Below are 13049 nucleotides of genomic sequence, written 5' to 3'. Positions count from 1 at the left end.
ATGGTGAGACGCTTTGTGGAGTTTGCTAGCACCTACTCGCCAGCTGCCGAGCTCCAGGAAGAATCTTGAACCTGAGGCCCGAGAACTTGACGCCAGACACACCGGACTCTCGTGCTTGGCCTTTTCCCTAAGACCCGCGCCCAATCGGCCGGGAGAAGCAGAATGTGAAGCGGCTGGGAAAGGCTCCGCGCGCTCCTGCCCCGCGCTAGCTTCGCGCCTGCGCCTGTGACCGAGGGCTCGGAGCCCGAGGCTGGTGGGTGGGATGTGCGTGGTCGGGCCCCACGAGGACAGAACTGCAGGATCCTGGTCTTTATTCATGAGTCCTTACAGTACATTGAACGTCAACGAGCGACAGGTGCTGAGCTGGGCGCTAGGGCCACCACGGGGGCAAGCCCTCCGGGCCCTGTCTTTCCAGAGGTCTCTAGGCCAGGCCAGACGACCCCAGCGCACGCGCTGTACCCAATATCACTTAACACTGCGGCAGGTGATAAGGACCGGGGAGGAGAGACATACTCAGGAGGGACTTTTAATCGAAACCTACGGGCGTGTTGACTTGGGGAAGGCCCCAGGCCGGTGAGTCAGAACTTGGACACCGACGACGGGGCCAAGCGAGGTCTTCTCGTTGGCCCACTTTTTCTCTCACCTGCCCCGCGTGCTCGCACGTTCCTCCACCACCCTTTCTCACCACCTTGTACGTGCGTGTCTCCGGCTTCCTTTCCCACAGTCCCGGGTACCAAGAATGCGTCGCTCAACTTCCCTCAGAAATAAAAGGAGGGGCAGCGTCCCGGGCCCCCTTGCGGAGGAGAGACTCCCGGAAGTCAGTAGTAGCTCGTGTGATACTCCTACCCCCGGTCCAGGACGCTCGCATTCCAAGCCCGGACGCCCGCCCACGAGAGCAGGGTTACCCGACACCTGCGCGACAGTGGAGATTTTACTACTTCGTATTTTAATCTGCAGCGAGGAAGGTCAGTTCCACCCACTCGCATTGCAAAAAACACACGCAAAAATGTTGTAGAGAGGCAAACCCCCAGACCTGCGGCTTTTTCCAAGCTGTAGGGGCAATTCGGGGCCGCATTTAGGGTCACTCGAGCTCGTCGGCGACCTGTGACCCCACACAGCCCAGGATCCTCCAACGTCACAGTCTCCCAGACAGCTGGTGCGCGCAAAGGCATGGCCCGACCAGGGACACCGGGGTCCTTACTTGGCACTGTGGGTGCCGCCCAGCAGCCCCCGCCTCACCAGGACCCCAGTGCCCAGAGAGGCAGTACCGGCGCGCGTGTGTGCTGGTCGGTGACTCAATATCCCCACCTCACTGCTCCGCCTCGCCACCAAGAGAGGCCTTGGCGCGCACAAGGGGAGTCATTCAAAAATGTTAATAAGCTTATTAAATTAAGCAGCTTTACTGGCTCTTGTTTTACAGCATGCCTCCCACCCTTGTTCTCCGTTAGACCATGGGAGAGAAAATACTTGTGACATTAATTTTTTTTTCTTTTCTTAAGGCGTTTCCATTCTAGGACAGGGTCCGGAGCTCGTCGGCCACAGAGGCAGAACAGCCTCCGAGCGCGGTGAGTGGGGAGAAGTCGTAACCGAGGAAAAGCTGGATTTTCCAAACAACTGACCACCCAGGCCTGGGAATCAGACACAGGGGACCCAGAGATAATGACCTTGGAGAGGCCTGCAGGGTGGCAACTCCAAGGACCTAACTACTTTTTAAAAAATGAAACAAAACAACCTCCCCTTCCACACCCCATCACCACCATTAAAAAACCGCTTAGGGGGGACATTATTTAGAGTAGAAAGGCTTTGTCCTTTCCTCTGCTCCAAGCCAGAGGGGAGTGTGGACTCCACATGACTCGGAAGCTTTAAGCAGTATCTCACCTTTTTTTTTTTTTTTAAAATAGAGATCCAGAGAAAAGAAGTTAATTGCTTAAGATCCATCAAGTTAATGGCAGAACTACCTCCCACCTGTAGACTCCAGGCCCGAGGCAGAATCACCCTACGGCCCTATGGAGCCATTAAGCCGAATCTGACCACTTTCCACTCTCGTGAGTTTGCAGGCTGGAGAGAGAAGCTCTCACCCTACATCCCAGGTTCCCAGGACCGGGACTCACCTGAGCGCTGGGTCCACGCCCAGCTCCGAGGCCTGAGTGGACCGCCTGCGGGGACCAGGTCGTGACCGGAAGGACTCACTGAGAAACCCACACTACTGAGCGGCCCAAGTCAGAAGCTGTAGTTGCACTTGCAGGAACAGTAAGGAGTGATGCAGGCGCTCGCTGAAGACCGTGTGGCTTTTGCAGAGAACGCGCGCTCTTGGCTTCCCAGGCAAGCTAACCGCAGCGCTGAGGGGCCGCACACGGGACCGTGGGCGGAGGCACCAAGGTTTGAAAACGGGGGTGTTTGTGGGAGGGAGAAGGTGAGAGCGCGGACCTGGGGCCGGGGGAGCGCGTCACGCACCCTCACGCAAGCGTGGAAGAAATGTTTGAGCCCTGGAGCGAGCTTATCTTGACAGAGGCTTGAGGAAAGGTGACGCCCGGCTCCAGCAGCTACCGCATATTCCTTTTGAATTTGACATTCCAGCAGGAGCAAAGAAATGCTATTCACCTATGCGACGAATTTCGGGTGAGCTCCGGGAAAGCCAGAACGCTTTAGCTGTTCACTACAGCGCTAGCGACGGGTTGCAGGGCTGCAGAGCCATTTGCCTAGTCCTCTTTCGTGAATTGTCCCGAATTTGACGTTTTCTTCATAGGAGGCACAGCATCGTATACACCCACCAGGTTGGAAAGAAGTTCATGATTCACCTTAGCCTGTACCCTACACCTGAGCACCCCTGCTTGTAGGGCCCCTGGGAATCAATCTTCTTATATAAATGTTTTAATGATTTGAACAACCCAGTTTCTGTTGAATAACTTCTGTGTGTAACTCCAGGGGGAAAAAAACTTAAGTTACATGGTGTAACCATTTACAATATAACCAAAATTTTTGCAACCCTGCGTTGGCGTTTCTTCGTTTTTAAAACATATTTATCAGAAGACTTGAAAACTGTTTAAGAACTGTTGAAAACTTTACTTCTGAGGGACCTTTCGCTGAACATGCTACTTGGAACCCTTGGATGCAGGAGTTCAAGGAAGATTGTTTCAGATCAGCTCATGCATTGGCCAGAAGTTCATCATACTAATCATCATGGCAACACTAATAGAAAGGCCATACCAGTTGCACAGTGTTTAATGGTTTCCGCACCCTCACACTTCTGTGATCCAACCACCCATAATCAAACCTGGTGGATGCCAACTCTAAAAGATTATCCACCCTTCCGCCTCAACTCCTGAAATACGCTGCTGATGAGCTTTGAAAGACACTGAAGAGACCTCTTGATGAATGGCCTGAGACTTTGGCAAGTTACACCTCCTTTTTAAGCCTCAGTTTCCCCACCTGTAAAATGGAGGTCCTGTCCAAAAGGCCAAGGTGACCTCAGCAGACAGACAGAAGCACTTTTTCCCGTGTAACACCCTAGATCAACAAATGGAATTACAGTTATTATTGTTAGGTATTTTTTAGCTTCTCCTCCGAGCCTCCCTCGGATTAGGAGCCTCTGTTCTTGCTTCCTTAGAGGCTCTGGGCCCGGCCGTCTGCAGTAGCCACGCGCAGCTAGAGTGCGTACCAACAGCCCCCAGGCTCCTCCTCCCTGCGCTTTCTGATTTTAGGGAGCACCTGCAAGCACTAGCTGTGTTCTGCAGTTCCCCCACGCAGGTCGGTGCGGTTCCCAGTTAAGACTGTCAGCATGGTGAGATTGGTGGCCCGCCAAGACTTAAGCCCAGCAGCTCATTGGCCCCAGAGCCCATCTGTCTCGCTCCCCTCCTTGTCCTTTGAGGTCCGGGAGGTCTTCCTCCACTTTTCGGGTTTTGGGAAATTTCTAAATATCCTAGAGGCTCAGGCTCCGTCGGGGGGCAGTTTTCTCCCGAGGCAGGGGCCTTTCTGTAAAGCTAGCTGTACTCATGGACTTTGTGGGAGGCCATGCTGTACCTTTTCGTGGAGAGCACCGATGAAACATGGGTGGGGCAGCTGGTTGGGGGTTTGGGTCACAGGACACCCTCTCCACGGAACATCTGCAGGCCTGGGGTGAGGTCTTGCATCTGCAATGCTAGTTGTGCCCTGCCAGGCTTGCCAGGTCGGTAAAGGCTCCCCACGCCTCAGAAGCCCCCAGATATCACCCTCTACGAGCCCAACTTCTCGGTGGCCATGACTTGGCACCACCAAACCACCTCTGAGAGGCGGGGGGACGTCGTGTTTGAACCCTCCAGAATGAAGTCAGATTGTTGTCACCCTCCGCCCTTTGCTAGCTTGGAGGAGCCGCAAGTGAGCGGAGATTTCGCCTCAGTCCAGAGGCACCTTATTTTCTGAAACGCTGCCTATCCTCACACTCCCCCTACTTGTCCCAGTTCTTTGCAGATACTGTCTGGGGATCTGTGAGTCCCTCAAACCCCATCACTTGGAGTGCGGCACAGCTTGGGATTGCCATGGCCAATAGGCCAGCGGGTATGGGGTGTGGCGGTGCGGTAGGGTGGGAGGGCTGGAGAGAGAGACTCACCCTGCACCCCAGGTTTCCAGGGCTGGGACTCCAGTAAGCGCTGGGTCCACACCCAAATGGGAGGGAGCCGTGGTCAGGACTGAGGCCTGAGTGTGAAGACCAGAGGAGGCCAGGCCGGAAGGGAAGGACTCACCAAGAAGCCCCCAGGTCTGTGCAGCCCCTGCTCTGGATCCTCGCGTCGGAAACTGCAGTCCTCAAGTGAGAAGCTCTTTCAAATCCTCAAGTCACTCAGACACACACACATGCACACACGCAATAGCGATATTTAGCATCATTCCATACTAAATTTGCTGCCCAGAACACTATTTATAGGCTGAGCCTGACTCCTTGGGACCGATTTTAGCATGTTCTGACCCCTTCCCAGCGTTTCCTCCCGCCTTGGTTTACCCGTGCAGGTGTGTGGGTCGGTCCCAACGATCCCCAAGGGCAGCTCTGAGATTCACTGAGGACAAAAGGACTGAGAAAGATGAAGAGGTCAAAAGTCCGCTGGGCCCAGAAGGCAGCTGCTCGGGAGATCGGGCCGGAGAAGGCAGAAAGGGCTGGGCGCAGCCCAGGGGGCGCAAGGAGCTGGTGGGGGCAGATGCCCTCGGGCAGGCAGCAGGGCGGGGAGGGAGCAGGACTGACTGTTCCTCTTCTTTTAAAAACAAGGCGGGGCGGGGCGACGGAGTGGTAATAGAAAAAGAAAAGGAAATGAATAAAGTAATACTGCAAATTTCTAACCAAAATGCGACTGAGGCCGGGGAACCAGGTCGAGACACGCATCTTGGGTCAGAAAATGCGGTGGGGAATCCTCGGAGCCGAGCTGGCCTCCCAGGCTGCCTGGTTCCCGGATTCAGATCTCGGGGTGCTGGCGGTAACGTCAGCCTCATGGCTGCCCGAGTGACATGCAACAATCCGGGTCAAACTGAATTCGTTTGAGTAATTTTGTCGGGGGGTCCGGAGCCAGCCTAGCAGACCTGGCCCTGGCGGGGAGCCGGGGAGGGTACAGGTCAGCAAAGGCGCGGCGCCCGGCCTGCTCGGAAGACAGTCTCTCAGCTGCAAATTCGCACGGACGGGAAACAAACTACTGTCTTAGGACGCCGTCACAACCAACTGCCATTTTCGGACGGGGAAAATACCGACTTCCTTCACTCCGCAAAAAAAAAAAACCCTCTGGAGAGAGGCAGAGCCATCTGTGGAGACGGGAAGGGGTAGGGGGGAGATTTCAGCATTATCAGAAATGTTCTAACTTTGTAGAAGGAAAATACTTTCACGATTATTTACGAAATTAAAATGGATTTTTAAACATGTCATAAAGAAACAAAATGATTGCAGGAACCATTTGGTAGCTGGACTTGGGCGCGCCGGTGTGCCCATCGCGAAGGCTTCTGTCTTTCCCTTTGCTTTTTCTTGTTTCCAGAAGTGGAGATTTTTTCGTAAAACGCTTGTTGGGACCCTCCGCCCCGCCGTCCCGAGCCTCTGAGGTTCCAAGGCCTGAGGGTCCCGAGGCTGGGAAAAGCTGCGGGCGGGGTAGGAGGGTGCAGTGCGCTTTTCCACTGCGGGCGAAATTGAAAGTAGCCAGGGCCTGGGTTTCCGCAGCGTTTCCCCGGCTTCGGCCGCGGACTGGAGGCCTCCGCGCCCGCAGCGTGGCACTAACTCTTCTTGCTCGCCCCGGACCCGGCAAGAGAGAACAGAGAGGTGAGCATTAGGCTCTGGTGAATCTGTGGCATTCTGAGTAGTCCTGAAACGCTGGCGGGACTATATTCATCCGTGAAATGGGATAATATGTAATCTTGGCCCTACCTGTTTTCTGCTCCCACCTTGGAATTCTGTGCGAATCAAATAAGGCCGCCTCATACAGAAAGTGGAAGCGCTTTGGGACAAGGCGAATGCATTTGCACTCAGCACGGGTCAGAACGCAGGCGACCGTCCCCGGGGGACACCTTATTATCGCCTTGTTCGCCCCTAACGTCTTCAAAGCTTCAACAGGAGTTTTTGCTAGCTTATTCTCGAAACGAGATTAAAGACAGAATCACTTAGAGAAACGCATGGAGAATGAAAAGCAGAGGGAACGCAAGGAGGTGGAGGGGTCAGCAGGCTAGGTTGGGGGGTGAAAATTGGCTGCGGGTTCACCAATGCCCGCCAGAAAAAAAGGAATACTGGGTATTTGCTCCCGATTCAGTGGGCTTCATCGGTGACCCTTGCAGAGTCTCGAAAATCTCGAATCCCTGAGCTGCCCGGGTGTAAACCCTTCCTGCGGGGTGGGTGGCAGGGCGTCTGCCTGCAGGAGTGAAGCGTCCTCCGTCCAGAATTGGAAAGAGGATGGTAAAGGAGCCCCAGAAATATTCTTTGTTACTGGATTCCCTGAAGCCGGTGGAAAGAGGCTCAGAGAAAACACGGCGTCCAGGAGGGCGTGTTAAACTAAAGGTTTATAAATTAAATGAGAAAAGAAAAATAAAGCGAAGAGAACTTCCAAACTTCACAAATCTTTTTAAAGTTAATACTCTAGTTGAGTGCACGGTGCCTTGAAGGAGGCAAAAGCGGCGAAGTTGACACGAGGTTGACAGGATAATCTGTTTTAGGGGCAGGGACAGGGATGGGAGAATCCTGGGTCCGAACACAGGAATCCTGCAAATGGACGGTAGACAGAGAGCCTGGCGGCCGAACTGCGGGCCAGCCAATAAGAGGCTGGTAGGGATATTCACATTGAATACAAAAATAACCGTCATTTGAGTACAAACAACTGAAAAGTGCTACAAGTTTTAACCTCCTTTTTAAAACTTTAAAAAAATAAAAAGACAGGGAAATTTCTACGAAGGGCTGCCGAGTTTGCTCTCTCTTGGTTCGGGGGCTCCCAGGCGCCCCCCAGTTGGTCGCGGCTCTGGACCTCAGAGAGGAAAGAGATTCAGGACCCCTGCCTGCCCTGAGCTCCTGGGCTAAGGCGCTCCTTTCCTTACATGTAGCACCCAATAGGGAGCCCCACCTGAGCTCTGACTCCGGGGCAGGAGTGGGGGGGGCAGAGGGCCCGAAAACCAAACCCTTCACGGTTCAGATCAACTGGCCTGGGGCTCCTTGGGGCTGCCAGGGTTCCTCACCCCCTTGAAACAAATGCGATTTTCAAAAATAATAGATATGTAGATACACATAGATTGGTAGCATGGATACCATGAACTAGTGTGGCCTAGCACGAAGCTCCCGGCAGGCCTGAAATTCTGGGGATTCAGGCTATGTGGTCTCCAGGAGTTCTCTTTGCTCTGGGGAGACGCCATCCCCAGGCAGACACAATCCAAATTCAACATTGTCGTGGTAATAAATAATGTCCAAGGGCTTCCAGGCAGATGAGCGTGGGGCGGGTAGAGCAGGGCCCCTAGGCTATAGGGTGCCTCTGTCCAAATTAGAAAAAGGCGACCCCTCTGGACGTTCAGTCCCGCTGCCAGGGCCCACTGCTGGATAGCAGAGCCGGTGCTGTATTTTATGCACCACTTGCCCCCTCGGCGCGGCGCCTCTGTGCAGTACACAACCTGCACAGCCGTCAGCGGCCATCTGGAGCTGGGGCGTGGGGATCGTTTTCTGCCTCCCCCCAGGTCAGCTCACTGGGTGCCCGCGGCGGCCGCGCAAGTGGAGAGTGCCCAGCCCGGGAGGCAGTAGTAAGGGTAATAATAAGAGGGCTGCAGAGGCAGCAGCGAGGGTGGCCGCAGCACCTCGCCGGGCAGGTACTGTCTCTGGTCGTCACGCACCAACACTTTCACCGCCACCTTCTTGGCGGCGGGCGCCGAGGCCAGGAGGTCGGCGGCCATCTGCCGGCGCTTGGTCTTGTAGCGGCGGTTCTGGAACCAGATCTTCACCTGCGTCTCAGTGAGCTTCAGCGAGGCGGCCAGGTCGGCGCGCTCCGGCCCGGACAGGTAGCGCTGGTGGTTGAAGCGGCGCTCCAGCTCGAAGACCTGCGCGTGGGAGAAGGCGGCCCTCGAGCGCTTCTTGCGCGGTTTGGGCGCCGCGGGCTCCTCCTCCTCCGCGCCGCCCGCCGGCCCGCTGCCTCCGCCGCCGGCTCGGCTGCACAGCGTCGGCACGCGTGCGCTTCCGGGGCCACCGCCGTGGTCCTCCGCCCTCGGGCTGCGGTCGCCTGCGAACCCCAGTGGGAACAGAAACAGATGTCAGCACCGCAGGGGATGTGAGGTCGGGCCTCAACTGCGGGGATGGGGTGGGGGTGGGGGGCCCGTAATACACTTTGATCCCACCTCAGAGGTGGGAAGGGCCTGGAAGCTGTGCGTCGTGAAGACAAGTCTCAGGATCCCTCGCACTCGCTTTCAGCACCTAGGCCCTTCCTCTTGAGGGCCACGGACCCAGCCGCTGTATCAACTCTGTGCAGCCGAGATCCAGCTGCCTGCCCTCTCTGGGCCTCAGGCTCCCCTCGGTAACATGGGGGTCCTTGGCCTGAGCATCCTCACAAGCCTTCTCAGCTCTCTGCGCTGAGTCCTGGGGTTCCAAATTGCATTTCGGTATCCTTCCTTGGGTTCACCCGCCTCCCCACATTCATGCTCTCACAGGCATGGTCCTGGCACACGCATGGCGGCTTCAGGTAAAGGGAAGGTGGGGGCTGGATCATGGGGACAGAAGTATTCCGAGTCTTAGGGCCCCAACCACCCGGGATCGTGTGAAGTCTGTGGCAATAGGATGCAACAAGGCCTTCGTGGGCTTCTCCTTCTCTTTTCTCAAAGAAATGAGAAGAGGGCTGGGGGTTGGGACGAGGAGGAGGGTGTCACTGTTTTGATTCCTTGGACCCTCATCTGATGCCAGCTGCTTGGCTTCTTCCTCACAGCACCCTAGCAGAGAATTCCAACTCTGACTCTGGCAGATACTATTTGCATGGGGCCGGCGTGAAGCTGACTGCAGCATCCACCCCACAAGGGCAGACGCAGGGTTCTCTCTGCCAAATGACGTGCCAGCTCATTGCTGGGGTCCCTCTCCCCGCTGTGCCTTGGATGACCTAAATCAAGCCCCTCTGCCTTCAGCTGGCTGCTAGGTTTGCCTGCAGCTCTTGGGTCCTCAGCCCAGGGCAGCCCTCCTGGGCTGGGACTGGGAAAGCTAAATTAGCTCTCCTCCCAAAGCTTGGGCTTCGCTGATCGGCAGATCGTCGGCCTCGGCCCCATGTTGGGGAATCCCTCGTTACCTATCCTTGAGCTGTGGGGCGGGACCCTGGAACCTCAAGCCGAGAGTGTCTCTGCTCTCTGGGCCAGGGCCTGAGTACAGGCTACCCGAGGTCTCGGGGCCCCTCGCTCTTCCCCTTGGCTGATTTTGGGGAACTGGAGACAGACACCGCCGAAGGCACTGACCATGGACTCAAAAAGCCGGGGTGCAGCGGTTTACCCCCAGCCCGGTGTGGACATTGCCCCATGAGGGCTCAGGCGTCGCTCCAACACTCAGGGCTCTGAGTTATTTCTTGGTCCTCAGGCTCAGTTCCCGGAGGGTTAGAGCAGTATGCGCCAGCGCGCAGGGCTCCGGGTCTTGGTCAGCCCCGGGGCCCCAGGGCTCAGGGTGCTCACAGCAGGCCCACCCCACCTGGCTTGGTTGCCCTTCTTGCCCAGCCTCTCAGCCCGGCCCTCTTCCCCGCGAAGCCTCTGCAGACCTGAGACGCTGGCCGACATCTCGCTGTCGCTCCGGCCCGCGGCTTCCTCCTCCAGATCCTTGGCGGCTGGCAGCTCGCAGACCGGCTGGCCGAGGCCCACGGTTCCCCCCGCACGGCCGGCCCCACTGGCCCCCGGCGCGTCCGCGCAGCGCTGCCCGCCCTCGTTCTCCTCGCTCAGCGCGGAGTCCGAGTCCCAGCCGCCCAGGCTCTCGGCGGTCCGCCCCGCAGCAGTTCTGGTCCCGGCAGGCGACGCCAGCAGAGAGTCCTCGGAGCCCCCCAGAGCGCCTGCGTCTGTCTCCCCAAAGAGCCGCCAGCAGCAGACGGCGGGAGCCGCAGCCACTGCCACCGCTGTGCCCCCGGGCACCGGGCGCCCATCCAGCGCGGGCAGACCGCCGCGCTCTTCTTTCTTGTTGAGGATCGCCTGGATGGAGAAGGGCGTCAAGGTGTTGGCGCCGCGCACAGCCATCTGCGCCGCAGGCCGGGGCGGCCGGCCCAGCGGGCGGCGGGGCGCGGGGCAGCTCCGAGCTGGAGGGAGCGCGCGGGCCGCCGCAGCGCGAGTGAGCCCCGCGCGCGAGGCCCCTGCAGCCCACTCCTGCGCGGCGCAGCAGCCCCCGCCCCCCTCTGGCCAGGAGTCGGCGCAGACCCTCACCCCCACTTCCGAGGCCCACCCCGCCCGGAGACCCCCTCCCCCAACGATCCAGCGCCAGACGCTCTCGTTCCGCAGCTCAGCTGGATTATCTCATCGCCTCGCGCCCTTAGGGGCGGGCTGGGGTCGGCCCCCGCGGAGGACGTGGTGGGAGGATCGGCGGGGGCCCCGCCGAGGCCGCAGTCCCCTCCTGAGCGCCTCCGGGGCGCTCGGCCGGAGTTAACTTCTTCTCTGCGCCTCTGTCTTCCCCGCCTGCAGTATTTGGCTCCTCGACTTGTCCTCTCCCTTCCCTGACGGGTCGGCTCTTCCGGAGCGCACCCCCGGCGGCGGCGGCGGCGGCCGCTGGATTCCGAGAGGCGCGGGGCACCTTTTTACCCCCTGCCCTGGTTTTATCTGCTTCTTCTCTTTCCTTCACCAGCGTTCCACCGGGGGCCCCCTCCTCCCGCCCGGGTGTCATTCCTCACCGCTGAGTGACAGCCTTAGGCCACGCCCCTTCACGGGGCTGTCCCGGGCGCTCCCGGACGCCCATTGGCTGGCTCCAGCTGGGCAATGTTGACGGTAACAGACAAAACTGGGCACAGATCGCAGAGAAAGTCAGGGTCTGACTTAACCCCTTTCCTCCCAGGCGTGGTGCTCGAAGCATCTCCAGCAACAAGGCGGTTCACCCACCCAGACATCCTGCCCGAAATACCAGGTTGCTTACCTCTGTAGATATATACCCCTATTTCAGCGCTTTCATGGAACACGGTATTTAGTTGACTCAAAATCCGGGGGACGGGGGAAGGGAGAATAAAAGATAACATTGTCCCATAAACCGCACGCATAGTTTCTAGGAGGGTTCGTACTTATGACGAACAAAGTGCTTCTCCTTTCGGGGCTTCCTAATTCTTTTCGCTGGCATAATTAAAATCACTCTATTTTTGTATTAGATTTGATTTGATTTCTGTATTTGATTTGATTTCTATAGAAGAATCAAAAAGGTAAAGACTGTACAGTTAGAGAACCAAATTCAGGCGAGAAATTAGAAGGCATATTTGAGAGAGTTTCTGGAAATTGTGCGGTTTTTCCCTGGGCTGTTAAAACTGCATTTAATTAGAGTTTGTTAAATTTTACACCAGAAAGGAAAATAAAAACCTTTCAATCTGTTCTTTAAATATTCTGTTATTTGTAAATTGAATAAGATTAGAAAAAGATACCTGTTTTTTTTAAAAAAGAGTATCTGGGAAGTACCATAAGTAATGATCCTGAACTTACATTAAGTGCTTTAAAAAAAGTACTGCATATTTTATGTAATAAAAGGAACCAAGCTAAGAAACACAAATATTGTGGGCATATCAAAACATTTGTTACTTATTTGTTACTTATTTGTTATTTATTTTTAGATAAAAATTTGCTCAAGTAGCATACTTTACTGTCTCCGTAAGTTTTACCAGAGGTTTAACTTAACACCAAATGCTCAACTTGAACCATTAAATAAGTTGAGAATACTGTGATTTTAATTTAGTAAATTGCTGGGATTGGTCTTTTTGTTCTCACTAAAATAAATATTTCCCTTGTTTCTCTCTTTGTGGTGGTTCTTGTTCTGCGCCACAGGATGAAATACACCCATTACTAATTTCGGGGCGGGAGGAGGGGTGGAAGTTTACAGCATCTATACTTTCCAATATTTCAGCCACATTTTGCACCTTAAATACGCTACAGTGCACACATTCTGTGGTGTATTTGGGGGAAAACTCACACTTGGAGAGGCCGTTGCCCTTTATAGTTCTTTAGGATTACATCAATTTTGAGGGAGAGGTGTTTAAATTTGATGTCAATATCCCCCAAATATAAGGAAGGGGAACGCAAATGAACGTTTAGTAGGATTCACAAAAAGGGAGCCCTTTCCCTCCTCCCGCTGACCTTTATTTGTTCTTTAAATTACCCCCTCCCCCACCACTCTAAAGCAATTTCTTGTTATTCTCTGGGGGCCAATCCAGGAGGAGATTGACGCTGATCACCCGGAAGGTGAGAGATGGGCAGATGTGAACGCTGTGTCCTAGACAGTGTCTCACTGTGAGGTTAGGATATAGTGTGGTGTGCAGAGATTATAATAAAGTGTGAGACATACAGGTAGGTGGAGATGTTTGGGAGATGAATGACCGAATTAAGTAAATAATTACTTGAGACTTACTTGAAAATAATAACTATTATTTAGTTACCCCTTCCCCATCTTT

The 13049-nt window shown here is 55.4% G+C and overlaps 2 protein-coding genes across 2 annotated transcripts; one reads left to right on the top strand and one right to left on the bottom strand.

The window, feature by feature from the left end:
- Positions 1 to 316: 316 nt before the first annotated feature.
- On the top strand, positions 317 to 4387 carry LOC118967410 (uncharacterized). The gene is made up of 4 exons (XM_073238083.1): positions 317 to 573; positions 763 to 965; positions 1500 to 1565; positions 1902 to 4387. Exons 1-4 carry the CDS (start codon positions 317 to 319, stop codon positions 2174 to 2176), a joined length of 801 nt encoding a protein of 266 aa, XP_073094184.1. The 3' UTR covers positions 2177 to 4387.
- A 2647-nt stretch (positions 4388 to 7034) lies between these two features.
- NKX3-2 (NK3 homeobox 2) lies at positions 7035 to 11302 on the bottom strand. Its single transcript, XM_036990785.2, has 2 exons — positions 10188 to 11302; positions 7035 to 8684 (listed from the first exon to the last, which is right to left on the bottom strand). The coding sequence occupies exons 1-2, from the start codon at positions 10651 to 10653 to the stop codon at positions 8155 to 8157; spliced, it is 996 nt and encodes a 331-aa protein (XP_036846680.1). The 5' UTR covers positions 10654 to 11302; the 3' UTR covers positions 7035 to 8154.
- Between the last annotated feature and the right edge of the window lie 1747 nt (positions 11303 to 13049).

Source organism: Manis javanica, chromosome 5 (genome assembly GCF_040802235.1).
Source record: "Manis javanica isolate MJ-LG chromosome 5, MJ_LKY, whole genome shotgun sequence".
Classification (NCBI taxonomy): Eukaryota; Metazoa; Chordata; class Mammalia; order Pholidota; family Manidae; genus Manis; species Manis javanica.
The sequence above is the reverse complement of the archived record's forward strand: the minus strand, read 5'-3'. Positions and strand labels throughout refer to the sequence as shown.